Below are 19,302 nucleotides of genomic sequence, written 5' to 3' on the forward strand. Positions count from 1 at the left end.
ATTAGTCGCTGCAGTTGTTTTCTCTTCATTTGTATATATTGGGATGTTGTGAGAACACACCATGATCTTTCCTTTTCAGTTTTTTGAAGCCGATGAGCAGCACAAGCACGTGGAAGCAGAGCTGAGGAGTCGGCTGGCCACTCTGGAGATGGAAGCGGCCCAGCACCAAGCTGTGGTTGATGGCCTGACCCGGAAGTACATGGAAACCATCGAGAAGCTGCAGAACGACAAGGCTAAACTAGAGGTAAGACCCGCCGTTGGTGAGAGCATGTGAAAAAATAGTCCAGGCTTTTGGAAATCATCCACCTGCTTTATAGAACAAAAGTTAGCCGTTCAAGGCAGGACTGCTGCCTGCAGCGTCTGTCTCCTCAGCGAGCTCACATCTGTGGCCTGAGACGTCTGCTCTTCTTTTTTTTTTGACAGACCAATATGCATATAATTTTGGTTAGTTATATTTGTCACACCACATTTCTAGCAAATTGAACACAATTTCAAGTAAATAGCTATATAAAATTTATAGGGGAAAACCAGAAAATAAAAAGAGTAGAAAAATTTTTTCTCTACCTGCAGGATTTCAAAATGGAAAGCCAAACAATATAGTTTGGCATAGTTTATTTTTTTTAATTTTTAATTTTTTTCAATTTTATTGGAGTGTAGTTGATTTACAATGTTGTGTTAGTTTCAGGTATACAGCAAAATGATTGAGTTACACATACACATATATTCATTCTTTTTCAGATTTTTTTCCCATATAGGTTTATTACAGAATATTGAGTAGAGTTCCCTGTGCTTTTTTTTCCTTCTAAAATTCAGGTAAAATCTCAGACTCTAGAAAAGGAGGCCAAGGAATGTCGACTTCGGACAGAAGAATGGTATGTGGAAACGTGAATTCCAAGGGACCCTGAAGTGAGAATCAGAAGACCCGAGTTTTGGTGTAGTAGCTCCTCTGTCTTAATTTTCTCACATTTGCAATGAGACAGGAGTAGATCATCTCCAGGGTCCTTTTCAGTTTTGTTATCTCTGGGACCTTATGAATTCTTTGTAGAGTGGCCTGTGCATTAGTCCTCAGCCTGCAGATGTTTTGGACTGTGGCAGATGGCATTCTGGGGCTCCAGTACTGAGGACTGGATCCTTTCTGTTTTAGACTACTCTAAAGCGAAGGCCTTCTGAGAGTCCCAGGCAGGAAAACTGACTAATGATCATGGTGTCAACCTTTTAATTTTAAATAATTTTAAATAAAATGAGGTTATGCAATCTATTGATAATTTGGAGATATTTACATCTTAAAATATTACTTATCTCTAGGTAGTAAGAGCATGCACCAACATTTATTTGATAAATGACATATTTTAGGTTTTAATAGGATCAATCAAGTGCATTTTTTCAGTTTAGTTGCATTGAACTTGCATGATGTATCTATGCTCTTAATTGAATCAAAACCAAAAATGATCAGATTTTCAGCTCAAGGGAAAAAAAACGCTTTAATACTTTAAAAACGTTTACCATAATACTTGGACAAATATTTATGTGTTGTAAAGAGAAAATTTATGAGTTTGAAATGGCTCTAAGATTCTTTTGAGCTTGGGGAGATAAACTTAAAATTGTATAAGATATTGGGACTGTGATAAATTCTTTGAAACTTCCAGTCATTCAACAGGAGTCTCAGGAGCTTTAGAATCAAGGCTTAGTATTTTTCTTATCTTCATTTTTTTTTAACAACTCTCTACTACCAAGGGTATCCCAGATGTCAGGTACCATCCTCTGAAAGCCTGATACAGCTGTTGAGGTAACAAGCAAATGATGGTCTACTGTCTATTGACAATGTGGTTTTGTATTTTTTCTTTCAGTCAGTTACAGTTAAAGAATCTTCACGAAGATTTGTCAAGTAGATTAGAGGAATCCTTATCAATCATCAATGAAAAAGTACCTTTTAATGATACAAGTAGGTATTATGTACAGTTTTCCATTATTTGCAACTCTGAACCTCTTTATGATAGCCAGCTAATTAAAATAATTTGTAATCTATTTGGCAGAAAATCTCATTGGCCTAACAGAGGGTTGCTTTCTTTTTGTCCTTTTGATCAGCTTTGGCCTTCATGTTTCATAGGGAGATTTTAATTTGTCACATAAGTATTCTGAAGCTAGGCTTCTTGGAAAAAGCCCACATTTTTAAATTGCATGTATTTAACATATCCCAAGGTGAAAACCAACCTGCACATAAAGTACCTGAATATTTGTACAAGAAATTTGATCATGGTGGGTGGCAAGGTGGGAGAGGAGTAGGGGGATGGGTGGGAGGTGAATCTTCTTAGCCTGGTATCTCCTGCCCTTTGGACAATCCCCAGAGATAGTTAGGGAGTTGACTTGGGTAAGCCCTGCTTCCTGCTCATCCTGGGAATGGTCTGGTAATTTACACAGCCAAGAGCAACAAAAAGAAGTTAAAAAAAGAAAAATCAACTTACATATATAACAGATGCCAAATTTGTAACCTTTAGACAAGTATTAAGTCTAAACCTTGAAGACAAAGAAAACAATTGTTTTGCTGCAGAAACTTAAATTTAAATTAGTACACATTTCCTTTTTTACAATTATATCATTGAAATTAATTTTTGACGACTTCTCAATTTTTCTTAGGGAAGGCCTAAAAAAAGAGGGAAGAAAAGACACCAAAGAAAAATAGCAGTTTGCTCTAACACTGAAATCAGAATATGTCATTATTATATCAAAAACCTAAATTCATCTGAAAACAACACCTGTTACTGCTTTCTACATTAATGTAAATAGCACCAGCATACTTTGATCCACTAGGCTTAAAACCTTGGCATTTCATTTTCTCCTTATTCCTTAGTCATCAGGTTCTAATCATTTCCTTCTGAGTCTCTTTGGGTTTATCCTTTCTTTTCCGGTACTAGTTGTCACCCTATTTTAGGTTCTTACCATGTCACAAGTAGGGTACTACTTTTAGTTCCGAAATATTTAGAGATTATTTATGGAAAGTCTAAATGGGTGGGGAGCACAGGATATGCAAAAACGTATAAGACAAAAATCTCTACCTACCCTCAAGGAATTTATAGTCCAGTAGGGGAGAAATAAGGTACAGAAATATCTGAAATATAATCTAAGCTATTCCATGAAGAACCTCTTGGGGTTTCAGAGTAAGGATGATTACTACTGGTGGGGTTGTTTGGGGAAGGCTTTTGGAAGAAGTGTGCTTTGAGCTGGGCCAGGATGCAAAAGTAGGTTTTATTGGTCAGAGAGGTGAGGGAGAATGAGCCAGGGAATTGCATGGAGTGTGGTTATGTAGGATAAAGGTGCTGTCAGGGCCTGACAGCAGTAATTAGTTAAGTATGACTGGAGGCTAGAGTGGGTGGGATGTGGAGGCCAATGATGGGTAAGTTCTGAAAGGGAGGGTGGGGCTGGACCCTCAAGTTCTGGGCAAAGGACTCTGGGGGACTTAATTTGCAAGTCAGTAGGTTGTTGCAGAAGCTTTTGGAAATGTCTTGGTGAAATTTGTGCGCTCACAAAGTTCATCTGGCAACAGAGTGCGGACTACCCTGGAATGGGAGAAGGGGGCTGATGCTGTTGTGATGATAGTCCTGGTGTGCTGTGATGGGGGCTGGAGCCTGAGCTGTCAGGGGGATGCAAGGAGGCAAGGGAGCAACAGGAGGCAGTGTGGTGGAAAGATGCGGTGCAGCTGACAGAAATCAAAGAGGCAGACGGGGAGCAGGTTTATGGGAAAGATGTTGACGGTAACTTTGTTGTGGCTTAATATTCTAACAGATTGGTGTGCATCTCTTTACCTACTGGTGTGTACATTTGTGAATAAAAACCTAGATCTGGGGAGAGAAACTGATGTTGACCCAACTGGGATGGATGAGCCCCCCTGTTGGGAGTGGTGGGAATGAGGGGTGCAGAGTACAAAGAGGCCTGTGCAGAGTGCACTGCAGGGATCAGGAAGGGAAGGGGCTGAGGGGGAGAGAAGCTGGGAAATGGGGTGAGCATTTATTCTCAGTTAATCTCTTTTTTCATAAATGTAAAATGACTTAATGAACGGCTATTTTTGTTTTGTAGAATATAGTCAGTATAACGCCCTGAACGTTCCAGTCCACAATAGGAGGCATCAGGTAAAGATGAAGTTTTTATTTTCAGTGAGGTGTGTGTCAAACTTTTCAGAAACACCAGTTAGTTGTTTGGGCCTCTGTTTAGTGCACCAAATCATTGCGTTTAACTTTTACTTTCTTTTCTCATACATTCTTAAAAATTGTGTAACTTGCTGTTTTTTGAATTTGTACATAATGTAGATTTTTGCTGTCTCTTGTCTGATAACATTAGAACTGAATTGTGGGATGTACTGATTTTTGAGTCATACCTTTCTTTTAGGTTTTGCACTTAAACAGTCTAGGTTAAGTTGAGAGGTATATTTACCAAAACTGGCGGCTTTCTATTGTAATTTACTTAGACAGTAGTATTAAAATCTAAGTGGGAGCAAATGAATTTAAATTAAGGAATAATTATACTAGAGTTCAAATGTTTCTCAAAAGCAGACTTAATAAAGTTGTTTGGGAGTAATAACTTGATAGTTGACTTTAACTGTATCCTTTTCATTTTAAAGCTGAAGATGCGGGATATCGCTGGGCAGGCCCTGGCTTTTGTTCAAGATCTTGTCAAGGGTCTTCTGAACTTTCACACCTATACAGAACAGAGGATTCAGATTTTTCCTGTTGATTCTGCCATTGACACTATATCTCCATTGAATCAGAAGGTACATTTAACTCAGGATACCTTTTGTTTGCCCTGAACAAACGTAGAGACTTGTTACTAATTATCAGACCACTTGTGTGCCTCCACCAAGTACTGTGGAGGACGTAGGAAAAGCTACAAGTCGTAGTCTTTACCCTCAAGGTAAAATACGGCAAACGTGGGGATTCTTAAGAAATGAAATAGTAAGGGAGTTGTTAAAGACCTTAGTGTGAGTGAGTGGTATGGGCAGTAAGTGATATGAGGTCATCAAGGAGGGGAGATTGCTGTCGGTGGTAGTGTCTGGAAAGGTTCTTTGGTGATTTAACTGGACTTTGAAAAATGAGCATGATTTGCATAGGAGGAGCGAAGCGGGGTGGGTATCTTTTCACTGCGGAAGAGGGAAAGACATGAGCAAAACCATGGAGTAGGAAACCATAGGGAGTATGCACATAGTCACATACCGCCACTTTTGCCATATTGTACTGGTAACACAGACTGGCCCTGACACAGTGTGTGAGGGTGGGTGTTACTCAGAGCCAAGAATAGCAGGAGGTGGGGATTATTGGGGCCATCTTGAAGGGAAGAAGTTAGGGGGCTTGCAATAGATGAACTCTAAGTGCCCCATACTGTGGTGTCTGAAGTGAGTCATGCCACTCTCTACTTACCTGATTCTTCTCATCAGCTTTTTTTTGGTGTCTGTGTGTGCATCATGCAGTATTTCCAGGATGTGAATAGTGTGTATGTCCACAGATCCTGTTAGTATAGCAAAGGCTTAGATTCTGGAGTCATACTTCTGGGGTGGCAGCCCAGTTCTGCCACTTTCTATGTCCCCTTGGTCAGTTTATTTAACCTCTCTGTGCATCTTGAAAATGGAGGATAAAGTACCTACCCCACAGGTATGTATGTTTGAGGATTTAATGAGATAATACATGTACAGTGCTAAGAACAGTGCTTGGCACATAGTAAGTACTCAGTAAAGGCTAGCTCGTACCATCGTCATCATGCTGCCGTACTCATAGGAAGCCCTCAGCAAATGCTTGCTTTTCATCAATCTTCATCTGACTCCACAAATCTTTTGAAGTTCATAAAAATTAAACTTTGGGCCTTTGAAATGCTCTTTAATATCACCGTGGGAAGAAGCTTTCAGATGACCTGGGTAAGGAAAATGGAACTGCAGCATTTTAATGTAGTTATATTTTCTTTTATACTTCCTATAATATAAAAACATTTTTTTCCACTGATTCTTTGTCCATTATTTTATTTTATTTACTTTTAACTTTAATTATTTATTTATTTGTTTGTTTGGTTTTGGGGGTTTTTTGGCCACACCTCCTGGCTTGCGGGATCTTAGTTCCTCAACTAGGGATTGAACCCGGACCCCAGCAGTGAAAGCGCTGAGTCTTAACTACTGGACCACCAGGGAATTCCTGCCATTACTTTATTTTAGCTTGTTGCCATATTATGCCCACACAGCGAGAATCAAATATGTTAATCTTAACAGAAACATTTCATTCCTTTGAAGAATTCATATTTTTCTCAATATTTTACCCTTGGTGCTTTGGCCTCTGAAAGGCCCTATGTGATTTTCTATTAAGTCTGTATTACTGAAGATTCAGAAACCATTTATTAAAAGATGACCAAAGCGTTTAGACTTGTTCATAGAATCATAAAGTAGACGTTTATACCTGAGCTTAGAGTTCAACTTATTTACAGCTCTAAAGATCGAAGCCCAGAGAGACTGAATTTCCCAGGGCCATATATCTGTATAGTTTGCAGTAGGGCCAATTGAATCACTTATCTGCAAAATGAGACCTTACATTTCTATACTGAGAAAACGAAATTTGAGCCATTATACAGTATTTAGAAAACTGAGATATTTCACAAGTGAAAAATTAACTTCTTGCTTCTCAATTGTCTAAATGCCTTGGGATCTTTTTCTGAATCTATTCTTCATACTGAATTAGTCCTTTGTAAATATTACAGTATCCGTGACAGTTATAAAAGTTTTTATATTCTCATTTTGATGATAATTACATCCCTGGAATTTGTTAACCTTGAACATTGTATACAGTGAAAATAAGAAACTGTACTTAAAAGTCTTTTGCTTCTAAAAAATGAGTTAAATTAAATGAGTTAATATAACACAAAAACTGTCATACAGTTTTGATTACCAAACTTTTTTTTTTTTTTTTTAACTGGGACCCCTATGAAGAAGCAGTTGTTTAGACAAAAAGGCCTGTTGGTGCTGTGTTGTAAATAGTATCCCCTCCCCATTTGCTTCATTAGTTATGTCATCCCTCTTCTAGTTCCTCATTTTGCAATGGAATGGGGACTTGGGGGTAATATCTAGGATTTTCGAGGGGAACTCTGTAAAAGCCTGATTTCCCAAAAAAAGTTTTCAAAAGAATTTAGGTTTAAAACTCAGCGAGTCCATTTACAAATGTTTTGCTATTCTTTATTTTCCAGTGATTTAACTCACAATTCTTTCCCTTGTATTTAGTTCTCACAGTATCTTCATGAAAATGCATCCTATGTCCGCCCTCTTGAGGAAGGAATGCTTCATTTATTTGAAAGTATTACTGAGGATACTGTGACTGTCCTGGTAATTTTCTTCTATGTTTTACTTCTGGAAATGGGAGCTCTTCTTTTTCAAATGACACTATTAACCTTGAAATTTTTTCTTTTCCAGGAGACAACTGTGAAATTGAAAACTTTTTCAGAGCATTTAACCTCTTACATATGTTTTCTTAGGAAGATTCTTCCTTATCAGTTAAAAAGGTACTTACCCTCTGGGCCAGGGAGCTTGGGGAATTGCGAGGTGTCATCTGAGCTGTGCTGGAGTTAGTAAAGTAATAACATGTGCTGCTTGTGATCTGCCTGACCTTTCTGCACCACAACCAATTTGGACTTTTGTGAAAACGGAAAGTCATGGTTTGAGCAGCACAAACTTATATTTAAGAAAATTGAATTGTAGTTTGTCAGCTAGGGTTTTTTCAGTATTCTGTACTGAGATTACCACTATAACCACATAATGCAATATGAACCAGTATTTTTAATGATTGTGAATGACACATTTATTGAAGGAAATATTTCATTTTGGGGTATTTTTTATCCTTTTACTATAAACCTCTAGATGGGGGTTATAATAGTTAACCTCTACATTGCAATTTATAATCCTTAGTTTCTTTGAAATAGTATATTGTTTTTATTATTGGTGATTTATTTAAGTTATAAAGTAAAAACTTTGTTTACATACTTCAACCCTCATAGGATATGTCATTAAGTAACCTTAAATGCTCCATCTTAAACATTTCTGGAAAGGCAAGAGAAAATAATTTATGTAATTGGAAATTTGAGAATACTGCCTGTACATTTTGATACTTTTGGTCTAAAACTACCAAGAGTCCTAATTCATCTAAATCTTTTCATCCTAAGATTTAGTCTTTAAGAAAAGTAATCAAAGAATAATACAACTCGAACATAGGAGAAATAAGAGCATATATGTAGTATAGTATATTGCAAAATAAGGTTTAGGAAATACATAGATGAATAACTTACAGATGTTGAAAATATACAAGTAATTATAGTTTTTAAGTCCTTGTAAAACTAAAGTAGTAGGTTTTAGCTTTTCAATAATATGAAATTTTATTATTAAAAATTAATGTGTTAAGAGCCATCTTATTTCCTAATTCTAACCTAACAAAGGTATTTCAGTAACTGAATTCTATGATTTGTGCATGTGACAGAATTTTAGGAATCAGGGTATTATGATAAACTAATAATTGTGAATTACAGTTTCATTCAGATCCTTAAATGTTTTAGTTCAGTATAATTAAAGTTTTTTTGAAAATTGACTCTGGAAGTTTAACACTAAATTGAATACACTTTATTCATTTGGCTTACATTGAAAAGACTCTAAGAACCATTGCAAAACTTCTAATTGCCAAACATCTGCTCTTCTTATCATCTTGTGACTTCCCCTTCTCCAGGCTCCTATCCCATTCCTTACCTCAGGATGGCATATATAAGCCTGTTGCCCCACTTGCCCTTGAGTCTCATTGTCTTTGTGGACTCCCCTACATATGCAATTAAATTTGTTTTTCTCCTATTAAAAAAAAAAAGAACCATTGCAAAAGTGGTATTTACTACTTGAAACAGTTAAGTATTGTTATTTTATCTTAATTTATTTTTTCACTGTTACATTTTTAGAAACACTGGATAAGTCCTTTCTTGATTTAAGATTCCTATTCTTGGAATGTTCTGTTCCATATGCCTTCAGCCCTACCTTATCAGGTATTCATGTTTTTAGGCAATTTTTTGGTCATTGGCTTAAATACCACTTTCGTTGACAAGATGACATGTTCATTAGTAGTAAATGGGCTTAGTACTGAATGAAGCTGTTTGCTATAAATAAGTAGAAGAGAAGAGGCAAGGTCGAGGAAATGGATATGATTATCATTCTGTGCTAATAACTTTCGTAACTTTGTGTAAAAAGCATTTTACTTGATTACTGCACATTTTAAATGAACACTCTTAAGAGTCAATATAGTTTTTCTTAACCTTATAATTAAGTTTTCCAAAGCACCATTTAAAATTGAAAATGGTAAAATGTATTTTATGAATGTTAAGTGTTTATTTTTGTACTGAGCCTATAGATTATTTTTTCCAATCTATTTGACTTTTGAACCTATATACACTGAAAAAAGATTTCTCAATGATTTTCTCTCCTAGTTCCTGTGTAATTAATTATCTTTAGGAATTCAGTCTATGAAATATTTTTCTCCTGAAAATATTTTTAAGGGAAACATGTTTTTGCTGCTCTCAGGATGGAAAGATAATGGGCACCTCCCTTTATTTTTTCTTCCATTTAGTCGTCTTTTGCTGCATTGGCGTTTGCAGCAAGCAGGTGTATGTATTATGGTATAAAAAATGGAACCTTGTAAATGAGATCAAATTCCTTTTTTTGGTAAATTCTCTCTTCGGATATAGATGTTTGAGAATTTAGATGGTTTCTTATAGCTAGTTGAAAATCATTCAGGATGCTCACTTTTATAAAATCTGCCCATTCTTAGTTTAGAAGAAGAATGTGAAGCTTCCCTTTGCACGTCTGCATTACGAGCCAGGAATCTAGAGCTGACCCAGGACATGAAAAAGATGACAGCTGTGTTTGAGAAGCTGCAGACTTACATTAGTCTTCTCGCCTTGCCAAGTAAGCGTGTTTGTTAGTCATGGTTCAACTTGAAGAACTTAGAGTACAAGAAGCTTGAGAAGGGAGGTGGTTTGGTGTGTCGGAGTAAGAAGAGCCTAGGACCTGGGGTCAGAAAAACTTGAATTCAAATCCTCCAGCTCCTTATACATTTAGGGTCTTGGGCAAATCACTTCTCTGCTTCTGTTTTCCCACTTATAAAACAGAGGTAAATGTGATTAAGTTAAATTAAGAATGTACAATATCAGGCATCGAAGACATACATTAAATATTAAATCTCTTTCTCGCCTTCCTCTTTTTTAAATGGAGAGGGGCAAAGCGTAAGAATTCGTAGCAACATTCCAACAGGTAGCATAGGGGAAGGTTAATAGTAAAAGTGCTATTTTTAGAGGAACTGTATCATAACAAAGCCCCAAAATGTAAAGGTTGAAAGTCTTGGGAAAAAAAATGCTGTTTGTTGCCCTTTGTTTTAATTTGAAAAAAGTATTTTCAGGTCATTGAATGGACCTCAGTTTAAATGATGTTTGTAAGAAAACCATGATTTTTGTAGTAGTGATTTGATTATTTGTTTTTTGTAACAGCTTAAATGTGATATAATTTACATACCATACAATTTACCCATTTAAAGTGTACAGTTCGGTAGTTTTTACTATAGTCACAGACGTGTGCATCAACACTACAGTCAGTTTTAGAATATTTTCATCACCTTAAGAAGAAACCCTGTGTACTTTAGCTATCACCCTCTTATTCCCCTGTTCTGTTCCTTGCCCAGTACCAAGCAACCATTAATCTACTTTCTGTCTATAGATTTGCCTGTTCTGAACATTTCATATAAATGGAATCATATAATCTGTGGTCTTTTGTGACTGCTTTCTTTCACTTAGCATAATATTTTCAAGATTCATCCAAGTTGTAGCATGTATAGGTATTTCATTCCTTTTTATTGCAGAATAATATTCCATTGGATGGATATATCACATTTTATTTATCTGCCTATCAGTTGATGGACATTTGGGTTGTTTCCACCTTTTGGCTATTGTGAATAATGATGCTGTAGACATCTGTGAACAAGTTTTCTTTTTTTGTCTTTGCGGTATGCGGGCCTCTCACTGTTGTGGCCTCTCCCGTTGTGGAGCACAGGCTCCGGACGTGCAGGCCCAGCGGCCATGGCTCACAGGCCCCCATGGCATGTGGGATCTTCGCGGACCGGGGCACGAACCCATGTCCCCTGCATCGGCAGGCGGACTCTCAACCACTGCACCACCAGGGAAGCCCTGTGAACAAGTTTTTGAGTAGACATATCTTTTCATTTCTCTTGCGTATATACCTCAGAGTGGAATTGCTGGGTCATGGGGCAACTTTATGTTTAATTGTTGGGGGAACTGCTACCTTGTATTCCAAGGCATGTGTACCATTTAATATTCCCACCAGCAGCAGGGTTCCAATTTTTCCACATCCACACCAACACTTATTATGTGAATTTTTAAAAATTTTCTTCTTTTTTTTAAATTGAAATATAGTTGTTTTACAACATTGTGTTAGTTTCAAGTGTACAGCATTTGTGTGTGTGTGGTGTGTGTGTATCCTTTTTTTCAACTCTTTTCCATTATTGGTTATTATAAGATATTGAATATAGTCCCTGTGCTATACAGTAAATCCTAGTTGTTTATTTTATATATAGTGGTGTGTATCAGTTAATTCCATACTTGTAATTTATCCCTCCCCTGCTTCCCTTTTGATAACCATAAGTTTGTTTTGTACGTCTGTGAGTCTGTTTCTGTTTTATAAATGAGTTCATTTGTATTATTTTTTAGATTCCACATATAAGTGATGTCATATAATATTTATCCTTCTCTGTCTGACTTACTTCATTTAGTATAATAAGCTCCATGTCCATCTGTGTTGCTGCAAATGGCATTATTTCATCATTTTTTATGGCTGAGTAATATTCCATTGTATAAATATACCACATCTTCTTTATCCATTCATCTGTCAATGGACACTTAGGTTGCTTCCATGTGTTTGCTATTGTAAATAGTGCCTCTGTTAACATTGGGGTGCATGTATCTTTTTGAATTAGAGTTTTTGTCTTTTCCCTATATATGCCCAGGAGTGGGATCACTGGAGCATTCCATAGTGGCTGTACCAATCTATATTCCCACCAGCAGTGTAGGAGGGTTCCCTTTTCTCCACACCCTCTTCAGCATTTATTATTTGTAGACTTTTTTGTGTGTGTGTGTGGTGCGCGGGCTTCTCACTGTTGTGGCCTCTCCCGCTGCGGAGCACAGGCTCTGGACACGCAGGCCCAGCGGCTGTGGCTTATGGGCCCAGCTGCTCCGCGGCATGTGGGATCTTCCCGGACCGGGGCACGAACCCGTGTCCCCTGCAGCGGCAGGCAGACTCTCAACCACTGTGCCACCAGGGAAGCCCTCCTTTATCAATGTTTAATAGTTCTCAGCTTATAAGTCTTTCACCACCTTGGTTAGGCTTATTCCTAGGTTGTTTTTTTTTTTGATATGATTTTAAACAAAATTGTTTTTTACTTTCTCTTTCTGGTATTTCATTGTTAGTGTAAAGAAATGTAACAGATTTCTCTATATTAATCTTATATCCTGCTACCTTACTGAATTCATTTATGAGTTCTAATAGTTTTGTGTGGAGTCTTTAGGGTTTTCTATATAGAGTATTATGTCATCTGTACATAATGACAATTTTACCTCTTCCCTTCCAATTTGGATATTTTTGTTTCTTTTTTTTGTCTGATTGCTGTGGCTAGGACTTCCAATACTATGATGAATAGAAGTGATGAAAGTGGGCATCCTTGCCTTGTTCCAGAATTCAGCTTTTCATCACTTAATATTATGTTGGCTCTGGGTTTGTCATAAATGACTTTTATTATGTTGAAATTTGTTACCTCTATACACACTTTGGTGAGAGTTTTTATCATGAATGGATGTTGAATTTTGTCAAATGTGTTTTCTGCATCTGTTGATATGATCATATGTTTCTTGTCTTTTCTTTTGTTCATGTGGTGTATCGCATTGATTGATGTGCATATGTTGAACCATCCTGTGACCCTGGAATGAATCCAGCTTGATTATGGTGTATGATCCTATTTATGTGTTCTTGGATTTGGTTTGCTAAACTTTTTTTGACAATCTTTGCTTCTATATTCATCAAAGATATTGGCCTGTAATTTTCTTTTTTGGTAGTGTCTTTTTCTGGTTTTGGTATCAGTGTGATAGTGGCTTCATAGAATTACTTTGAGAGTGTTCTTTCCTCTTCAGTCTTTTGGAAGAGTTTGAGAAGGATAGGTGTAAGTTTTTCTTTGTATGTTTGGTAGAATTCCCCAATGAAGCTATCGGGTCCAGGACTTTTGTTTGCAGGGAGGTTTTTTTTTTAAATTACAGATTCTATTTTACTTCTAGTGATCAGTCTGTTCAGATTATCTGTTTCTTCTTGATTCCTTTTTGGCAGTCTGTATGTTTCTAGAAACTTGTCCATTTCTTCTAGGTTGTTCATTTTTTTTGCCATATAACTGTTCATAATATTTTCTTAAGATTTTTTTATATTTCTGCAGTATTGGTTGTTATTTCTCCTCTTTCATTTCTTATTTTGTTTATTTGGGCCCTCTCTATTTTCTTCTTTTTTTTTTTTTTTTTTTTTCTTTTTGCGGTATGCGGGCCTCTCACTGCTGTGGCCTCTCCCGTTGCGGAGCACAGGCTCCGGACGCGCAGGCCCAGCGGCCATGGCCCACGGGCCCAGCCGCTCCGCGGCACATGGGATCCTCCCAGACCGGGGCACGAACCCGTATCCCCTGCATCGGCAGGCGGACCCCCAACCACTGCGCCACCAGGGAGGCCCTATTTTCTTCTTGGTGAACCTGGCCAGTGGTTTGTTGATTTTGTTTATCCTTTCAAAAAACCAGCTCTTGGTTTTATTGATTTTTTTTCTGTTGTTTTTAAAAATCTCTATTTTATTTATTTACTCTCTGATCTTTATTATTTCCTTCCTTCTGCTGACTTTAGATTTTGTTTGTTCTTTTTCTGATTGTTTCAGGTGGTAGTTTAGGTTTATTTGAGATAGGCCTGTATCACTATGAACTTCCCTCTTAGGATTACTTTTGCTGCATCCCATAGATTTTGTATGGTTGTGTTTTCATTGTCTCAAGGTATTTTTTAATTTCCTCTTTGACTTCATTGTTGACCTATTGGTTTTTTAGTAGCATGTTGTTTAGTCGCCATATAACCATTTTTTTCTCATTTATCTTTCTGTGGTTGATTTCTTGTTTCATGCCCTTGTGGTCAGAAAAGGTGCTTGAAATAATTTTTGTCCTTTTAAGTTTGTTGAGGCTTGTTTTGGGTCTTAGTTTGTGGTCTATTCTAGAGAATGTCCCATGTGCCCTTGGAAAAAGAATGTGTATTCTATTTTTTTTTTTTATATAGTGTCCTGTAGATATCAATTAAGTCTAACTGTTCTGTTGTGTCATTTAGGAACTCTGTTGCCTTATTGATTTTCTCTCTGGAAGATCTGTCCATTGATGTCACTGTGGTGTTAAAGTCTCCTACTATTATTTTATTCTTGTCATTTTCTCCCTTTATGTCTGTTAGTATTTGTTTTACGTATCTAGGAGCTCCTATATTGGGTGCATGTATGTTAATGATTGTGATATCCTCTTCTTGTGTTGATCCTTTTATCATTATACAGTGTCCTTCTTTGTCTTTCTTTATGGCCTTTGTTTTAAAGCCTGTTTCGTCTGATAGGAGTATTACTACTCCTGCTTTCTTGTCATTTCCACTTGCATGAAATATCTTTTTTCATCTCCTCACTTTCAATCTTTGTGTGTCTTTTGCCTTTAAGTGGGTCTCTTATAGGCAGCATATTGTAGGTTCTTGTTTTATTATTCAATCTACCACTCTTTGTCTTTTGAGAGGAGCATTTAGTCCACTGACATTCAAAGTAATTATTATTTTTTTTTTTTTTTTTTTTCTTTTTGCTGTATGCGGGCCTCTCACTGTTGTGGCCTCTCCCGTTGCGGAGCACAGGCTCCGGATGCGCAGGCCCAGCGGCCATGGCTCACGGGCCCAGCTGCTCCGCGGCATATGGGATCCTCCCAGACCGGGGCACGAACCCGTATCCCCTGCATCGGCAGGCGGACTCTCAACCACTGCGCCACCAGGGAGGCCCCAAAGTAATTATTGATAAGTACATATTTATTGCCGTTTTAAACCTTGCTTTCCAGTTGATTTTGTATTTCTTCATTCTTCTTTATTTTTGCTTTTGTGGTTTTCTTTTGTATTATGCTTGATTTCCTTTCTTTTTGGTTTTTGTGAATCTGTTTTATGTTTTTGATTTGTGGTTACCCTGGTTTTCAAGTATGTTAACCCATAACTATATCTACTTGCTTTGGACTGGTAGTCATATAAGCTCAAACACATTCTAAAAGATCTACATTTTCTTACTTGTGTCCTCCGCATTTCGTGATTTTGATGTCCTATTTTACATCTGCATGTTTATCCTTTTGCTTTCATCATAGTTATAATTGCTTTCACAGAATTTTTTTAATTAAAAAATTTTTTTAAATCTATGTACTGACTTATGTAAGTGATCTTCAATCTTTTTACATATTTGCCTTTCCGATTTTCTCTTTCCTATACATTCTTGCTTCTTTTTTAGTTAGAGAAGACCATTCAATATTTCTTTTAGGATAGGTTCAGTATTGCTGTATTCTTTTAGTTTTTGCTTGCCTGAGAAATTCTGTATCTCTCCTTCTATTCTAAATGATAATCTTGCTGAGTAGAATATCCTAGGTTGCAGGTTTTTCCCTGTCAGGACTTTAAATGTATCTAGCTACTCCCTTCTGGCCTGCAAAGTTCCTGTAGAGAAATCAGTTGCTATCCTTATGGGGGTTCCCTTGTAACTGACTCTGTTTTTCTCTTGCTTCCTTTGGAATCCTCTCTTTATCTTTTGCTTTTGCCATTTTAAGTATGCTATGTCTTGGTGTTGATCTGTTTGGGTTCATCTTGTTTGGGACCCTCTGTGCTTCCTGTACCTGGATATCTGTTTCCTTCTTTAGGTTTGGGAAGTTTTCAGCTGTAATTTCTTCAAATAATTTTTGATCCCCTTTTCTGTTCTTCTTCTGGGATTCCTATTATACGTAGATCGGCATGCTTTATATTATCCCATAGATTTCATATGTTGCTTTAATTTTTTTCATTTGTCCTTCTGTCTTCTGTTCTGATAGGATGATTTCCGTTATTCTATCTTCCAGATCACTTATTCATTTTTTTGCATTATTTAGTTTGCTGTTTATTTTCTTTGTCTCAACTTTTACCTTGGCAATTGAGGTATCTGATTTGATTGACTCCTTTTTATAGTTTCTAGTTCCTTATTACAGTAATCTGCATTTCTATCAATAGTCTTTCTTAATTCCTTCAGCATTTTTTTTTTTTTTTTTGCAGTACGTGGGCCTCTCACTGTTGTGGCCTCTTCCGTTGCAGAGCACAGGCTCTGGATGCGCAGGCTCAGCGGCCATGGCTCACGGGCCTAGCCGCTCTGCGGCATGCGGGATCTTCCCGGACCGGGGCACAAACCTGTGTCCCCTGCATCAGCAGGCGGACTCTCAACCACTGCGCCCCCAGGGAAGCCCTCTCTTGTCCTTTTAATTGGGAGTAGTACCTCTGCTTTTTCACTTGATTTATATTTCTCTGATTCTATAAATTTAGGAGAAACAGTTATCTACTGTTGTCTTGAAGGTCTGTTTTTATGAGGGAGCAATCCTGTATAGACTGTGTGAGTCCAGTATTTTTGGTGCAAGGGCTGTTTTTGGTATGGATGCTTGCCACATCTTTCTTCAGAGTGTACTGGCCCTTGTCCCCTTGCTAAGTGGTGTGTTTTGTGTTGTGATGACCAGAGCCTGCACTGGATATTGGGTGGTGTCCTCTTTGCTCTGTGCTTGTCACAGCCCTGTCAGGGATCAGGGTCTGCTCTCTAGCTGTTGGAGTAGAAGACCCCAGATCTGGTTCTAAGCTGTGGTATGCAGTAGGTGGAACTAGAGTGCTCCCTCTGGAAAAGGAGCCACTGCGTGTTCTTCCCCAGGAGCTGTCTGCCAGTATGTGCTACTCTGTGACACTGCCTGCCACCTGATGTGCATTCCCACAAAGTTCACTGTTGCTGGCATTGCCCTCAGAGGCTGTCTCCACTTCGGAAGCACCTGTAGCTGGCTCAGATTTCAGCCCCACCTCCTCGTGTGCATGCCCACAAAATTCACAAAACCCGTAGCAGCTGGAGCCTTGTCCCACTGTGAGCACATTGATGATGAGGCTGCTGCGGTGGGATCTATGCCCCTCCCTTCCTGTGTTGGCAGTGGGCTTCCTATGGCAGGCTCGTGTTCTGTCTGCATGCACCCCTATTTGTGGCCCCAGGCCACACTCTGGGCCCTTTGGGCTATGTCCATGTAGCCAAACTGAGTCCTCTCCCTGGGTCTGTCTGCTGAGCCCGAGTTTCAGCACCCAGCTGCTGCACATGCCAGCAGCTGTGTCTGTGGCTAGGAAGTGCGGCAGCATGGCAAGGACCATCTATTTTTGTCTCTCTCTACCCTGCAGGGCTGCAGGCCAGCTCCTGCATTCTCCTCTAGAACCTTTGAAGCTCCCTTTCTGTCTTGGTGGACCTCCCAGCTGTTGAAGGAGGTTCCCAGGGTGAGGGAACCCTCCTCCCTCCCAGGTGTGTGGGTCCCATCCCGCTTCCTCTTCTTCTCCCTTTTCCCTTTGTCCTACCCAGTTACACAGGGATCTGTTTTGCAGCTTTGGTTGTATGAGAGCTTCTGCCAGCTTTCAGTAGGTGTTCTATGAGAATTGTTCCACATGTGGATGTATTTTTGTTGTATGTGTGGGAGGAGCTGAGTGCCATGTCCCTGTACTCTGCCATCTGGATCTCCCCCCATATTATATAACTTTTTGATTTTTGCCATCCTCATGTTATTATCTGACTTTTTGAAGTAGTATCTCATTGTGGGTTTGATTTGCATAACCCTGGTGTCTAATAATGTTGAATATCCTTTTGTGTCCTTATTGGCCATTTGTATATCTTCTTTGGAGATATGTCTGCTCAGATCCTTTCTCCATTTTCCAACTGGGTTGTCTTTTTATTGAGTTATAAGAGTTCTTTATATATTCTAGGTACAAATCCCTTATTGGATATGTGATTTGCAAGATTTTCTTCCATTTTTGTGGGTTATCTTTTCATTTTCTTAATGGTATCCTTTGAAGTACAAAAGTTTTTAATTTTGATGAAGTCACATTTATTTTTCTTTTGTTGCTCAGGCTTTTGGTGTCATATCTAAGAAACTATTGTCAAATATGAGGTTGTGAAGACTTACCCTTATGTTTTCTTCTAAGAGTTTTATAGTTTTAGCTCTTACATTTAGGTCTTTGATCCATTTTGAGTTAATTTTTGTATATGGTGTGAGGTAAGGCTCTAACTTCATCTTTTGCACGTGGATATCTAGTTGTCTCAGCACCATTTATTGAAAAGACTATTCCTTCCCTATTGAATGGTCTTGGCACCCTTGTTAAGAATCGGTTGACCATAGGTGTCAGTCTACCTTATATCTCCAATGAATCCACCAATTTCCTCCAAATTACCTTCAGCACAAGTGCCATTATTTTTGAGAGTATCCCTAGGCTTGAACTTCTCCACAGTCTGTTGTGAATTAAGTCAATTCCTTTGGGAAGAGATTCAGAGCTTTCTGTTTTAAGAACTGTTTCTCCCTTGGGTTAAATCTCTGAGCCATGGTTCTGTGCAGGGGGTGATGACAGTGATGCACTTCTCTCAGAGTGACACCCCTGCATTAGTAGCTGAGCACTCCATGGAGAGGGTAGGGCAGCAGCTGCTGGTCTCCTCGGCTTGCCTGTGTCAGCATGGAACTCCTGTTAATGAGCTGGGGCCAGGGTGATCAGGGCCACAGATTCTCAGCAGCACCATGCCCACGTAGAGCCTCCATCCCACAAGTTGGGGCTGGGTAAAAGAAGAGAACCCCCCACCTCGGAGTCATACTTACTTAGAACTTAGCCTCAGCAACAGGTAGCTGAGAGCGAGATAAGGAATGCAGCCCTCCAGCTGAGTTAGGGGAGAGGGAACCTTGTGTTCTTGGCTGCACCCTCTGGACTGGGATTTCTAGCTCACTGACTGGTGAGGGGACGGAGTGGGTTCTGGTTCACATACCACAGTTTCTTGCTGTTCTTACTGAGTTAATATAGATTTTCTTGATTAAATGTTTCTTCACTTGCTGTATGCCCTTAGGATAATTTCTAGAGTTTAAAGTGGTTATTTTAAAATCATTTGCACCGGTTGTGCTG

General features: G+C 38.5%; 1 protein-coding gene across 4 annotated transcripts in view; it reads left to right on the forward strand.

Moving 5' to 3' along the window:
• PPP1R21 (protein phosphatase 1 regulatory subunit 21) overlaps positions 1-19,302 on the forward strand; it is a 59,386-nt gene that overhangs the window by 15,347 nt on the left and 24,737 nt on the right. For all 4 annotated transcript variants that reach the window (XM_082641780.1, XM_082641783.1, XM_082641782.1 and 1 more), the window contains 8 exons: positions 80-244; positions 814-872; positions 1,848-1,942; positions 4,072-4,124; positions 4,613-4,762; positions 7,241-7,342; positions 7,430-7,518; positions 9,813-9,949. In XM_082641780.1, the coding sequence (XP_082497906.1) occupies positions 80-244; positions 814-872; positions 1,848-1,942; positions 4,072-4,124; positions 4,613-4,762; positions 7,241-7,342; positions 7,430-7,518; positions 9,813-9,949 (850 nt within the window). The remainder of the gene's footprint in view (positions 1-79; positions 245-813; positions 873-1,847; positions 1,943-4,071; positions 4,125-4,612; positions 4,763-7,240; positions 7,343-7,429; positions 7,519-9,812; positions 9,950-19,302) is intronic.

This window comes from Mesoplodon mirus (genome assembly GCF_964341445.2).
Source record: "Mesoplodon mirus genome assembly, chromosome: 14".
Classification (NCBI taxonomy): Eukaryota; Metazoa; Chordata; class Mammalia; order Artiodactyla; family Ziphiidae; genus Mesoplodon; species Mesoplodon mirus.